Below are 14,656 nucleotides of genomic sequence, written 5' to 3'. Positions count from 1 at the left end.
TCTGTAAATGCACATCAGCGTAGCCAAGTGGCCCAGGCCACCTCGAAGCCACAGTACTTGTTTATTTAAAGCAGTGGTTCTCAACCCTTTTCGGGACTCGCCGCTCACACCCGACCAGAAGTAATACGGGAGCCAAACAGCGCGTTCTCAGAGGATGTATATTTTAACAATCATATGCATTTTCTCATACATACTGTGCAGTAATGGTAAAACAAATAAAACCAAAAGAAAAGAGGTGGGTTAAAAAGAACCTTATATCCATGGAGCTTTCGCACAACATAAAACTAACAATAACAGGAGCACATTAGTATTAACTCACCTCATGAGAAGGCTGACGTTGCGTGGCAGACACCAAATGCTTGATGTCCGGCTTCAGGGACGACAGTCTCAGTCGAAGATCTGGATCAACATTCACTTTATTCCTGTATTTCGTCTTCAATGCCGCAAGCGCCGAAAAGCCAGTCTCGCAGAGGTACGTCGTCGGGGGAAAGGCATCAGAAATCGCGCAGCTCTGTCGGACAGATCGGGATACTCAGAAGCGACATGAGGCCTAAGGTTGGTCAGGTACCTCTGTGAGAAAGGCCGTTTCAATGCGCTGTCGCAGGAGAGATCCACAGGACCGTCCTTCTCTTCCGCGCTCAGGCCAACGAGGGTCTCGTCACTGTGGCCGGGGAAGGAGGTTTTCCCATCCAGCTGCGCCGCACATCCGGGATGGGGAAGTGTTCGCACGGCTCGGTCCCCAAACCAAGCAGGTGCTCTTTGATCGCGGTGACGGGAGGCCGCATTTCTTCCTTTTGTCAAAAAATTCGACAGACTCTCAAACGAGTCAAAGTTTGACCGGTCGTCACGCCTGGCCCACGTCTCCATTTTCCATCAAAACGACTCTCTCATACGTTCTCTGCCGTCTCGTCAATCCTGCGTCTGACTGAGTAACCAGACAATGAGATGAGATGGATTGGCTTTGCACGCCTTCTCTCCCAACATCACCCCCACTATCTCTTTTGTGGAAGAAATAAATTCTCCCTGATTGTATGCGGCTCACCAGCCTTGGCTATGAGTCCAGGGACCCGATAGGACGCTTCCGCTGCCTTCGCGTTCTCGGTGCCCCTACATGACGTTTCGATGACTTTCTTCCTGCCCTGATGCTCCTTCAGTTTATCATCCAAACAAATTCCAGCGGCTTGGACTCGGCTCGGCTTGGTCCTGTTGGTGTTTTGTCTGGAGGTGACGGCGCAGTTGACACGGCTCCAGAGATTCGTTTGATAAAATCTCGGAACACACCACGCACAGCGGTAACGGTTCGTCTTCCGTTCCTGTCCAAAAAAATCCCATTGATACATTTTCAGCGCTATACTTTCCCCGAACCGTTCTCTTTTGTTTGACAGATCACGCAAGGGTACAGGAGCAAGTCAATCGTGGTCCGGCTTGGATGAAGTACGCCCGAACGCAAGTTCCTATCTATCAGTGATGATGCATTTCTGAAGGTTTTAGAGAAAAAATACCATGGAATGATTATTTTGTTTAACATTTAAAAACATTTTTTGTTTTTGTAATTAATAATTTTTTATTTATTTTTTCAATAAAATCTATGTGTTTTGCCCATGATTTGGCAGCCCACTTGCAATACCCGCGGCCCATAGGTTGGGAATCGCTGACATAGGATCCTACCACCATTATACTTGTCCTATGCTGAAGGAACTGGGCCTTCCTCAAGAAACATGAACTCCTTCATCCTGGGTGTCATGTTTTAGTTGAGGAAAACTTTATGAAGGGCATTTCCATGCATACATACCGAAAGAGACGCAAGACGAGTCCCATATAAGCACATATTCAAATTTCGCCACTCAGTCACTGCCAATTTCTTCCAGCTGCAGCACTTATTACAAAAAGATGTTTTCCGGAGATAATTTGGTGCGATATTCTCTATCTACGATTAAAGAATATGTGAAAATACATTTTAAAATATATTTATATATCATTTGTATCTATTTATATTTCTTTGCAGCTGTAACACAGGGACTTCCCTCTGCGGGTAAATACAATGTCATCTCATCTTATCTTGAATATAACAACTACCTTTGGTATGTAGATATTTGGAAGGCATTTATTAGAGATTAAAGGGCGGGTAAAGGTTATTTTGAACAGAATTGTGGATAAAGTACACTTTTTAAAATATTGTTGTAAATATTAGTGTACAGATGCCTCTCCTGGTTGTAAATTAACTCCGATTTAAACGCTTGTATCTAGTTAAAGCAGCACTATGTAACTTTTGGTATTTGGGATTTGGAGCCCCTACAATTCCTGTAAACCTTATCGGTCACGTTACAATGACAGTCTATGTAACACACGCAGATATAATGTATACCTGGGTTACAGTGCCCCTTGCACGGACCTCCCCGCAAAAACGCATCTACAGTAACTCACCATAACTCACTATGACTAACCAGTTCCTTTTATGGCCATCACACCGAGCAAAACAGCAATGATTGAACACTCTACACATACTCTGTTAATGTAAGCAATGGAACATTTATAATTATTATGAGAATAATAACAATCATATAAATAAAATTTGAATCGTGATTTGCATAACATTTGCATAAAACTGGTCAAAAATGTTGGAGCCGCAGCCAAACACTATAAGTGTGTATTCGGAGTTCAGACCTCCATCAGGTGCTGGGCAGTATATCAATAGGATATTGTGATATGTATTGGGTTTTTGTAATATAACGATGAAAGTTTCTGAACTTTAGACCATTCTAACTCTTCTAATCAATAGTTCTACGCGCTTGGTCATGATGACCATTGTCAAGGTGTTGGATCCAAAAAAATTTGTGATATTTGATTCTGTCGAAATCGCCCCCGAGCCCCAACTCGAGTGAAATGGAAATCTGCAACGTAACACAGCGTAAATAAAGAAACTGTTTATCTCAGGCCCGGGATTTACCAAAAAGTATAATGAAGGGACCCCTGTCGGACCAGGCTCTGGCTGAGGACCCCCCTCCCATCAAAAATAAAATAATCAGCTTTGGTGGATATCGCAACATGATGACTCAAATAAAAGTTCAAAAGCTGAGGAAATTGTTTTACTTCAGCCCCCACTCCAAAAGAATAAATTAAAAAAATAAAATAAAATAAACCACATAAATGATCTGCCACTGCTGTGCATAATATGTCGTGATCAGGCTCCACAAATAAAGCACAAACCTTGCCGACAAAAACGAAAATCACCCACATCCGTAAGGGTGAATGGAAAACAAGAAAAGAAAAATAAAGTCTTAAAAAAACAAAAAAAACAAAACAAAAACAAAAAAAACACGTTCGCCGCAGACCGCCGGCGAAGCCTTCGCGGGGCCGCTCGGGGCACCGCGGACGCAGCTTGGAACACTCCCATCGCATCCATCTGCGACTTCCCGTGGAAGTCACTCGCAGCGCGCCACTCGAGCGGCGCCCACGGACGCGGACGCGACCCAACGCGGGGACTCGGACTCGCGCACCCACCGCGGACAAATGTTCTCCGTTTAGTTTGGCGTTATTTTGAGCGCATTATTATTTCGCATCCCCACCCCCGTTTAAATGTTTACAAACTTTACTGTTCCAGGGTGAGCGGGCGACCGGAATGGCCACCGCCGCCCCGAGCCCGACGCTCTCGGGACAGGGGTCCGCCTCCGCCAAGATCACGCCGGAGGTCCTGCAGGAGATGCTGCGGCTGCACAACCTGAGCCGCCGGGAGTTCATCGACTCGTACGGCATCCGGCCGCTGGTCTACGTGCCCGAGCTGCCCCACGGCGCCAAGACCTCCTTCGTGGCCGTGTACGCCGTGATCTTCGCGCTGGCGCTGGTGGGCAACAGCCTGGTGGTCTACGTGGTGCTGAAGAAGAGAGCCGTGCAGACCGCCACCAACATCTTCATCGGCTCCCTGGCGGTCAGCGACCTCCTCATCACCTTCTTCTGCGTCCCCTTCACCCTGCTGCAGAACATCTCGTCCGAGTGGCTCGGAGGTCAGTGGTCTGGTGTTATTATTATCGTCATTCATTCATTATGATGAGAGGTGTTCCTCAATCAGTCATTATTTGCTTTGAATTCTGAAGAAAAAATAAAAAATAAAGATATACCCCCTTTTTTAATGCATTATCCAGCCCTTTCATGAGTTTATTTCTTCATTATATATGTATTCTATTTTTTCAATATACAGGTTTTTTTCCTTTGCGTATTTTTATTTTCATTCTTTTGACATTTGTTTCATTTCGTACAGTATATACACTTTATAAAACTATCCAGTACACGAATGTCTCTTCAAGGGAGACGTCCGGCGCCCGTCCTCGCTCATTTGCACGCAGAACATCGCACAGAAGGATGTCCACGGAAACACACCCTTGCATCTTGCGGTCACGATGGGACATAAGGAGTGTGCTTATCTGTTGCTGGCCAAAAAGGCACCAGTGAAGGTGAAGAGTGCTCAGGGATGGAGTCCCCTTGCTGAGGCCATAGGCTATGGAGACCGACAAATGATCACTGCGTTGCTGAGAAAGCTGATGCAGAAATCCAGGGAAAGTGTGGAGGACAAGAGACCCAAGCTGCCGAAAGCCCTGAAAGAACATGGAGACTTTTACTTGGCGCTTCATTGGGACTTCCAGAGTTTGGTGCCGCCGCTCTCCAGAATCCTTCCCTCCGGTGCCTGTAAGATCTACAAGCAGGGCATCAACATCAGATTGGACACCACTCTGTTCGACTTCTTTGGGCTACATTGCTCAATGCTTCATTTTGGTTTTATTTTGTTGTTTATAGCTTTAAACATTGTATTATTTCCTGAGCTGTTACTTGTGTATTTTGTTATTTATATTTTCTGAACTTCGTCTATAGAATCCTACAGTACTTCTGTACTTACTTCAAGTATCTCACTGAGCTGCTGAAACGCCTGAATACATGGATCAGCCACAACATTAAAACCACCACTAATAACCACTAATATTGTGTAGCTCCCCTAGCTCTGCCAAAACAGCTCTGACCCGACGAGGCATGGACTCCATAAGACCTCTGAAGGTGTCCTGTGGTATCTGGCACCAAGACGTTAGCAGCAGATCCTTTAAGCCCTGTAAGTTTGGAGGTGGGGCCCCATGGATTGAACTTGTTTTTCCAGCACATCCCAAAGATGCTCTATAAGATTGGACCCTAACCCAGGCCAACCACACGATGTAGGAGAAAACATGACTCATCAGACCAGGCCACCTTCTTCCATTGCTCCATGGTGAAGTTCTGACGCTCACGTGCCCATTGTAGGTGCTTTCAGTGCCGGGCGGGGGGTCAGCATGTGCACTCTGACTGTTCTGCAGCTACGCAGCCCCATACGCAGCAAGCTGTGATGCACTGTGTGTTCTGACACCTTTCTATCATAGCAGCATTAACTTTTTCAGCAATTTGTTCTATAGTAGCTCTTCTGTGGGATCAGACCAGACCGTCTAGACTTCGCTTCCCATGCGCATCAATGAGCACATTGGCGCCCATGACCCTGTTGCCGGTTCACCGGCACTTTTGGTACCAACCACTGTATACTGGGAACACCCCACAAGACCTGCTGTTTTAGCCATCACAATTTGGTCCTTTTCAACACATAACCCTTAAGAATTGACTGTTCACTTGCTGCCTAATAAATCCCACCCCTTGACAGGTGTTATTGTAACAAGATCATCAATGTTATTCACTTCACTTGTTAGTGGTTTTAATGTTGTTGCCGATGGGCACATATTTATATATAATTTCTTTCCTTGCCAGAGTTGATGTACCTTGTATAATTAATATCAAAATTAAACCTCAAACTATCTAACCTATTAACCCACCTCCTGTAACCCCTATTTCAAGATAATTATCTTAGAAAAAATGTATGTAGGCAGGCATTTATTGGAGAGGAAAGGATAGATTAAAGCATTTTCTTTTTACAATTGAAAATATACTGTAGGTTGACATTTTTGACAAGCTACTCAAATCATCTGAATTCAATAGGACAATTACCAACGTGGAACAAGTTCCCAGGAGAAAGCATTCAATCTAATAACACAACAAAACGAGAACACTCAGCAAAACAAGGGAGACGGGCAAACGGACCCACCCCTACATCAGAGTTGTCAACCTCCACAATGAACTGGCAGGACGGATTAGTGTGCGAATGAAGCAACAGTAAAAATGAGCAAACCCAAGGAAGCTCTGCAGCTCCTTTTAAGTGGTGGGTTGAGGCCGATCTACCACCGCCTTCACCTTGGCCATGTGAATATTCCCAGTTGATATTAGGAATGTGACAGCGGAAACATGGAAATCACATTTTTCTGCTTCAATAAACAGCTGGTTTGCCAGAAAGCCATTGGAGGACCTGGGGGACATGGAGAGCATGCTCTTGCGGAAACCAGGAGAAAATCAGGATGTTGTCCAGGTAGACAGAAATAAATCTGTTCAATGTATCATGGAGCACATCATTGACCAGGCTCTGCTGGGGCGTTTGGGAGACCAAAAGGCATGACCAAATACTTGTGGTGTCTACAGGGGGTGTTGAAGACTGTCTTCCACTCATCCCCTTTCTCTGATGCGCACTAAATGGTAGGCGTTGCGTAAGTCAAGCTTAGTGAAGATAGGTCGAAGAGATGAGAGGTAGAGAATACCGGTTCTTTATTGTCATTAAGGCCTCGATAATCAGTGCAGGGCAGAATGTCTTGTATTGTCAACAAAAAAGAACCAAATAATGCTGGCAGCCAGAGTCTCCTCAATGTACTTGTCCATGGCCTTAATTTCATGGCTGGTGAGAAAGAACAGGCGGCCACAGGGTGGAGAGGTACCAGGTAGGAGGTCTATGGCGCAGTCATAGGGAACATGAGGAGGTGGTGGCGCAGACCTTACTGAAGTCCTCTCTCAGGTGCAGGTACTCAGCTGGGACACTCCAGGTCAGGGGTCTCCTCTGGACTGATTGGAGCTGGCGCTGTAGGACTTTGAGCAGATTTTAGACAGTAAGTGTGATAATATGGACTCCAGCCTAATGTCGAAGTGTTACACAAGTTTATATGTGGGTTGTTACTCTGGAGCTGAGGGTAGCCCAACACCAAGGGAACAAGGGAGAATGAAGGAGGCGGAGCTGTATCCGTTTGTGATGGTCACAGACTGATGGGGATGGTAGCAAGAGTTACTCTGGAAATTAGGTGGCTGTCCAGAGCACTGGCATCCATAGGAGGTTTCAGAGGGCTGTTTTATGCCCAACTGAGTAGAGTCTATAAAGCTCTCATCTGCTCTAGGGTCGATGAGAACTTCCAAGGAGTGGGACGGGTCCACAAAAACAGATAAAAACTGTGACAGATGTAGCACTTTGGCTGTTCACATTGTTTCCCTTTCTGCCTTCTCAGGTGTTTTTGTTTGCAAGACGGTTCCTTTTGTGCAGACCATAGCCATAGTTACGGGAATCCTGACGATGACCTGCATTGCCATCGAGAGGTACAAGGGCATTGTTTACCCACTGAAAATGAGGAGACAGTACACATCTCGGAGAGCCTACAAAATGCTAGGTATTGTATTCCTGTCAACATAAGATAGGTCGCTGTTCATTCGTATTATGCATCAAGTGGTAGCAGCCATAACTGGTTTTGTTGCGTGTGTGAAATTTGTGTCTGTGTTGGGAAGAAAAAATACATTTTTGATTTATACTAATATACTCCCTCTGGGGCAATTTAGCACTGCATTTGACCCATCCTAGTATCAAGGATGGATGGTGGGCTGCCGCAGGGACCGACTCCAGAGCCTGACCGATGTGTTGCTCAGGGGCAGTGTCAAACCATGACGTGCATGTCTTTTTTTTGGGGGTGGGGAAAACCGGAGCAAGCCCACATAACCAGGGGGACAACACATGCAGACTCCACACTGGGCACACAGTTCTTCGCACCTGTCTCTGGAGGGAGACCGGTGCGAATCCAATTAGACTGGCAAAATTCTGAGTCGGGTACAGCCTTAAAAAAATAATCAAAAAAACACAATTTCTATTTGTTTTAGTTGAATAAACGGGGAAAGCGGAGCTCGCAGCTCCGCATTTTGTGCCGAGGTGCCGGATCCAATCGACTAGGTGCCGGTCCCGATCTGGGAGGTCCCGGAACACGTTCCGACAGGATCGGGCACAAATGAAGCCCTGTTAATCTCTGAATTGATCGTTGTGTATGTCTAGTTTAAATAGACTTTGATTGACTCTCAAAGTCATCCAGGACAAATTAGGTAATAGGCTGATGCTGTTAGCCTATTTAATCGGAATACTTTAGAATACAAACAAATGTATAAAGTATAAACATGTTTGATTGCTTTGAATAAAAGACCTTCCTCCATCCCGTAGGGCTTGTTTGGATGGCTTCAGTCATAGTGGGATCTCCAATGCTGTTCGTACAGAAACTGGAAGTAAGTAGTAGCACGACATCCGTCACCTGACTGCACCGTTACACCTCGCTACAGCCTAGCCTTATAAATGATTTGTCCAAAAAGCTGTCCCGTCTGCAGTAGTTTCAAGTCATATATGAACTAAAATAGCGGTTTGGAAATCAGCTTAGACCAGGAGGTTCCCAACCTGCACCGGCCCCCCTCCCTGTGTGGTCTCTGGCGACGCCCTCTTTTAGGGGTCTCGCGCCGCAGGTTTGGAATCCCTGGCTTGAACGAGCAGTCTCAGGACTGTCTCTGCAAGGGCATTTCCCGATGTCACTCTAATGCCTCTGCTCGCTTGTTGCAGGTGAAGTATGACTTCTTGTACGATCACTACCATGTCTGCTGCCAGGAGAACTGGCGCTCCCTGGCCCAGAGGCAGGTCTACACCACCTTCATCATGGTGGCCCTCTTCCTCCTCCCGCTGGCCGCCATGCTCTTCCTCTACACACGCATCGGCATCGAGCTGTGGATCCGCAAGCGGGTGGGCGACTCAGCTGTCCTCGCCACAATGAACCACAGAGAGATCAGCAAGATCACACGGTAAAAAGGGTTCCTCAAAAGGTTACCTTCCAAGGTCACATGCTCCAAATTACTGCAATTTTCATATTACACAAAAGTAGTAAAGTACAGGTACTCCTCACATAACGACCTACAAGTTTATCGACCGTTCAGACTTACGACCAGCTCTCTGACCAGTCTGTATTGTGCGCTTCGTACAATACAGTGGCGTGCGCACTGCGTTCACGGCATCTCAGCGTCAAGCATCTCATACAGCAGCACCGTTCCGGCTCCCGCAGTCTGTCAGTATTCAGTACAGGAGCATTCGCAATTACCACGCCCCCTTACCGTGAAATAACACGGGTCCTCGCTTATCGACAAATTCGCTTAACAACCTGGTTGTAGGAATGGAACTCGGTCATTGAGTGAGGAGTACCTGTTTTTCTTTGTTACATGGAAGCCCTTTCTCCCTTCTTTAAGGCCCTTTCGGTGGTTTTTGTCACGCTCTCTGGCTGAGGGTGTCAAGAGAGCCACCTCCTCTTTCAAGGTTTTCAACTGAGCAAAGTCTAACTCCCAACTGGGCAATAGCTGGTTTTGTAAAATAGTGGTTGGTATGTCCAAAACTGTAGTGTGCATCAAATACTGTAGAGAAAGTACCACCCTGTAAAATATCAAGGTATGCATACACTTCACATTAAGCTCGCAAGCTCATCCCACAATGCATTGTGAGGGCAAGACGATAGTAAAAGTCTCTATGCAGAGTTGTCGTCAACCCACAACGTTCTGCTTAAAACCACTGGAGGATAGTATAAACACATCTGTCGCATCTAGTACCTTATTTCGGGTGGAGGGAAGGTTTATGCAATGGGATGGGTTTATGCAAATGATGGTGTGGCAGTTCTGACGGCTACACGCCACCCAAGTGGCGTTTTCAGGGCCCTCTGGCACAGAGACACGGAAGACGATGGGTTGTAGACACCAGTTTTTTGTAGAGAGAGGGCTAGGTGGAATTAGCCAGGAGCAGATCGAACATGTCATGACAGGGCTCTTATCCTGAGTGTGTGGGGATGGCATTTTTACCTGATGCTCTTTAGACCAACCAAGGAGCGACGGGTATGCAGCCACACTGATCCCAATCACCTAGATCCAGGTCAGGTGTGGCTGCTCAACCAGACCATCCCCACACCACATATGGGTCAAAGGGGATTGGCTGCAATACAGTTTTTACATCACACCTGGAGACAAATGTGACTTCTTCTGAAAGAAACCCTAGAAATTTGAGGCTGAAATAATGATAGCCTTTATTTCCCTCTGTGTATTTGTTCCTTAATTGTGCAGCACGCGATGTTGATTCGTTCATTGTGGTCAGGGTCACCGTGTTCCTGATCTTGTAACAAGTTTGGAGACAGGTGGAACAGAAGGCAGCCCTAGCTGGGTATTTATTTTCACTAAAGTCAACAACGTTTATCTTTAAGGTACGAATAATAACTGTAGTAGGAGCCCAGCCTCTCTGTCAGGAGAGCGAGAGAGGGGAAAACACAGCAGCTTTTAAAAATACTCTGCTCTTCTCAATCTTGAGCAGCTGCATCCCCTTACGGTTGCCAATGCCCCCCCCCCCAACCTTACCATGATTGATCACGTCTGTCGTCTTCTTTTATCGACAGGAAGAAGAAAAGAGCCGTGAAAATGATGGTTACTGTTGTGCTGCTTTTCACGGTTTGCTGGGCTCCATTCCACACAGTGCACATGCTTTTTGAATACAGTAAGTAACCCGGAAGTTTCAAATTGTATACCGATTTGAAATTTGGGTTAATTGTGTACCCCGTTATATGCTTGCGACGTGCAGACGACCTGGAGAAGAAATACGACGAAGTCACACTCAACATGCTCATCGCCGTCGTCCAGGCCATCGGCTTCTTTAACAGCTTCAACAACCCCATCGTCTACGCCTTCATGAACGAGAACTTCAAGAAGAGTTGCGTCGCCACCCTCTCCCAATGTCTCAGAAAACCCCACCAGCATGGAGGCATCGCTGGCGCACCCAACCTGAGGGTGCAGTTCATCCAACCCCTGAAAAGAGACGCCTTCATGAAGACCGACCAGAGAGACAGCGCCAACACTCCCAAAGGAGAGAATGGCGCGTCGGTCTCTTCGCACGGGGAGAACTCCTGTTTACAGTTGATAGGGGACAAGAACTGCACCACCCAAACAGAGCTTCCAGGGAGTAGCTCGGTGCTTATCAAATAGTACGACTGGGACTGGTGTCGTCTGCATGTTGTGGACCACCAGGTGGACCACCACCAGACAGCTGACTGCATAACTAGCAGCATCAGATGCCCCGAATGTGATTTGTAGGTCCAAGAATCATTGTTCAAAACAACAGGGGTTCTGCTTTCTGATGGGCTATCCTTTGTCAGGATAAAAACAAAGCCTCTACGGTAAGGTACAATTTCAGGTACAGATGCCGATTTCGTGAGTTGTTTAGGGATGGCAAATCCTCATGGTTGATTTAAGATTATGTGGAGGACTTCTATTTCCTGAACCTGGATCCCGGAAGTTCCACCTCTGCGAACAAGGCACTTTGCATTTTCACACGTGAGGCTGCGCTAATGAGCAGCAAGGCCGCGACAATGAAAACGACGGCAAACCACGGCCACAAAACTACCTTATTTATGCCGATACAATGTGAATAATTCCCGGGAGACACTTCTACAACTTCTGGGTGAATGACACGACATTGGCAGCCGTACAGATGGTGAACGTTTGTTATACAATGCAGCAGAGGTGTGTTGGTGGGTTCAGCCACCGCTTGATCCATCCTCAATGTACAGCAGAAATGTTAAATAGCACATTGTAGAGAGACTCAAGAGTTAATTGAGACCGCACAACCCTCCAAATCACAGGGCCTACTAAAGACTACTTCTTAGTATGCTAGTAGTCGTATGCGGTTTGTTTCACTTCAAACTGTTTCTTTTGGCAGGGTTAAATGCAGAGTGTTCCCTCTAATTCCGTCTGTAATTTCTTAGACAATTACTGTGAATTATTCAATAACTGATAGGGGGGACTTGTTATAAGTCACTGCTGAAATGCCTTCACAATTTTAAATGAAACACAAATGCAAAAGACAATTAAAGTGGAAATAGACAACTTTTTTGCTTTTACTTATTACGAAGTAAATGTTGATTGCAGTGTACTGGCTATAGAATGACGACACCATCAGCATTTCGATTGGTTCCCTCCAAGTCTCACTGTTGCTATGCAACTCTGTCTACGATAAGATCTCCCGGGAAACTGAAGACTAGATTTTTGGCACGAAGGAAGTGCGTCAACCATAGCGCTCCCAATCATGTCCCAAACCAGATAAACTGGAATGCAATCTCACTACTTACTCACAATTTTGTTTGAATGGCGACGTCTAAATGAACACAAATGAACAGAGGTAATCCTTCCCCATTTTGAACAGCGAGGATTCCAAGTCGTGCGTGCGACAAGACTTACTCTGAACTCAATATAAAATTGGGACAATTTCAATTGGCCTCTCAAGTGAGCATGCTTCTTTCTTCTCTCTTACTTCCCAAGTGGTGTTGATCATTTCTTCACAGGGCTAGGCTCTGAGGAAATTGCGAGACGATCCAGTTGTATTTGCAACGGCGGCGCAAACAATAATACCACTTGGAAAAGCTGGGGGGAGGTTGAAAGTGGTCTGTTTCCACTTTAAAATACAACGTGACATGCGTCTCGCTGGTTATGTACATTGCATGTTTTTAGTGCACTGTGGTTTGTCAAAGGTACGTTTTTATGTCATTTATAATATATTTGTGTTACTATGATTAACGGACTTAAAGCCTGCTTGGACAGAACTCTGCTGGATGAATTTTTGAGAACGCAATTTCAGCTATCGACTGCACCAGAAACACGGTTTCAAAGCACAAACCCTCAACAGGCCACAAAGAGGTTCAGGCAAAACCGCTGCAGGTTCAGGGTCTATTCAAATTTTAATGTAAAAAGACGCCTTCAAATTGACTTGAGCCCAGACTCATCTTTGCAGCCAATCTATAGCATGCACACTATAGATTAACACACACACACACACACACACACACACACACACACACACAGACAGACACACACACACACTTTTGTCAATAATGCAGCAGCATGGATGTCAGAAAGCAGTATCTGATAGTATGATTTCTAATAAATAGCAACCAGGAACTCATTGGCTGTCTATTATGCATGGATGATGCATTCAAGAAGAGAATTTTTTTATTCTAGAGAACAGTGGAGAGAGACAGGAAACGTGGGGTGGAGAGAGGGAGCGACACACAACAAATGACCGCAGGCCCAGGTCCTTTTGCCTATATGGTACATGTGGTTGGGCCACTAGGACATCCCACAATAAGATTTTTTTTTTTTGTATTTTCAGTATGTTCTGTTAAACATATTAAAATGTCGGTTAGCTCTTATCACAGCAGTGCAAGCGGCACCGTAGCAAAAGGTTTTGTGCGATACATTTCTGCAGAGCCCCCTCAAAAGCCAACTCCTGGCATTTCAGAAGGACAGAAAATTGTTTCCAATATTTCAGTCCAGTTTTCGAAGACATGGGTGTTCTGACAGAAGGTTCGAGCCATTACGAGTGGAGGAGTAGCCAAAGTATTGCAGCACAGTACAAAGAGACAAAAGAACTAGCCAAAGAAAGACTGTGCGTCATTATATACAATATATATGTATATACACACATATACAATATATACACACACACACACACATACATATATTCAAATACACACACACACTTGACACCTAATACCTGACATTTCAGTCTCACCACCACCACTACCTGGGAAATGGTGCAATTTATTTTGCTTTACTCAGACGTTGTACGATTTTCGTTTTGTATCAGTTTGAGGTTGCTGCACTGTGAAGGATTTTTTTTTTTATGTATTTATTTTATTCATAGGGAAAATATATACAATAATAAACAAAAACAAACTCAAACTTACAAACACATGTTCTCCGTAGTTTGTAGAACGCACTTGAAAAATTTGCTACTGTTTTTTTACTGCAAACGGATGAATCGGTGTTGTATTACACACTAACATTTTGCCGTGCTGCTCGGTAAACACGCCGAGTCCGAGTGTTCCACATCATTCTAAACTACAAAACAAACAGTAGGCACGCAGCATTAAATAACCAAACTCTTTGGAGCACAAAAACGTCCTTGGAAGAAAAAAAATATTTTTACATTTATATTTTTATATATATATTTTTTATATTTTTTTTATTTATATTTTAAATCAGCCCATTGTTAATTCCGATGATATGTGCATTCTGAGCAACTCGAAAAATATTTGACTTTCAGCGAGGCACTTATTATGTGAGGGGCTGTTTTATGGTCATTGTAACACTGGCGCAGACACACTCAAGCAATTTTTTTTTCTTTCTCGCCCTCATAGTGTACTTAAGATCTCACCAAACAAAAAAAAAACCCTTGAAGTGGAAGAAACGAAGTGACGCAGAAAAAGAATGGGAAAAAAAAACAAAAACAAAAAAAAAACGATCCACCTGCAATGCTACGTGACGAGAGGAATGTGAAAGTCTGCGCTGTCGAAGAGGAAAGGCCTCTTGGGCGGAGACGGGTCCTTGTCCGCCTTATGCAGCAGTTTGAACAGTCCGGTGCCGATGTTCATGGGGATGCCCATGATGATGCACTCAGAAACAC

The 14,656-nt window shown here is 45.1% G+C and overlaps 2 protein-coding genes across 4 annotated transcripts in view; one reads left to right on the top strand and one right to left on the bottom strand.

Moving 5' to 3' along the window:
- Window positions 1-3,593: 3,593 nt before the first annotated feature.
- Window positions 3,594-11,181, top strand: qrfprb (pyroglutamylated RFamide peptide receptor b; the record flags this gene model as incomplete). Its single annotated transcript, XM_080021246.1, has 6 exons — window positions 3,594-4,001; window positions 7,383-7,541; window positions 8,354-8,415; window positions 8,741-8,976; window positions 10,599-10,696; window positions 10,781-11,181. The coding sequence occupies exons 1-6, from the start codon at window positions 3,620-3,622 to the stop codon at window positions 11,179-11,181; spliced, it is 1,338 nt and encodes a 445-aa protein (XP_079877372.1). The 5' UTR covers window positions 3,594-3,619.
- polr3a (polymerase (RNA) III (DNA directed) polypeptide A) overlaps window positions 6,893-14,656 on the bottom strand; it is a 33,302-nt gene continuing 25,538 nt past the window's right edge. For 2 of the 3 annotated variants that reach the window (XM_080021832.1, XM_080021834.1), the window contains one exon: window positions 13,164-14,656. In XM_080021832.1, coding sequence (XP_079877958.1) covers window positions 14,508-14,656 — 149 coding nt within the window. In that variant the 3' untranslated portion in view covers window positions 13,164-14,507. Of the gene's footprint in view, window positions 6,973-13,163 lie in introns of those variants that run through there. The other variant, XM_080021833.1, reaches the window with a different exon arrangement.

This window comes from Zeus faber (assembly GCF_960531495.2).
Source record: "Zeus faber genome assembly, chromosome: 20".
Taxonomy (NCBI): Eukaryota; Metazoa; Chordata; class Actinopteri; order Zeiformes; family Zeidae; genus Zeus; species Zeus faber.
Note: the sequence above shows the minus strand (reverse complement) of the source record. Positions and strands in the feature narration are given on the sequence as shown.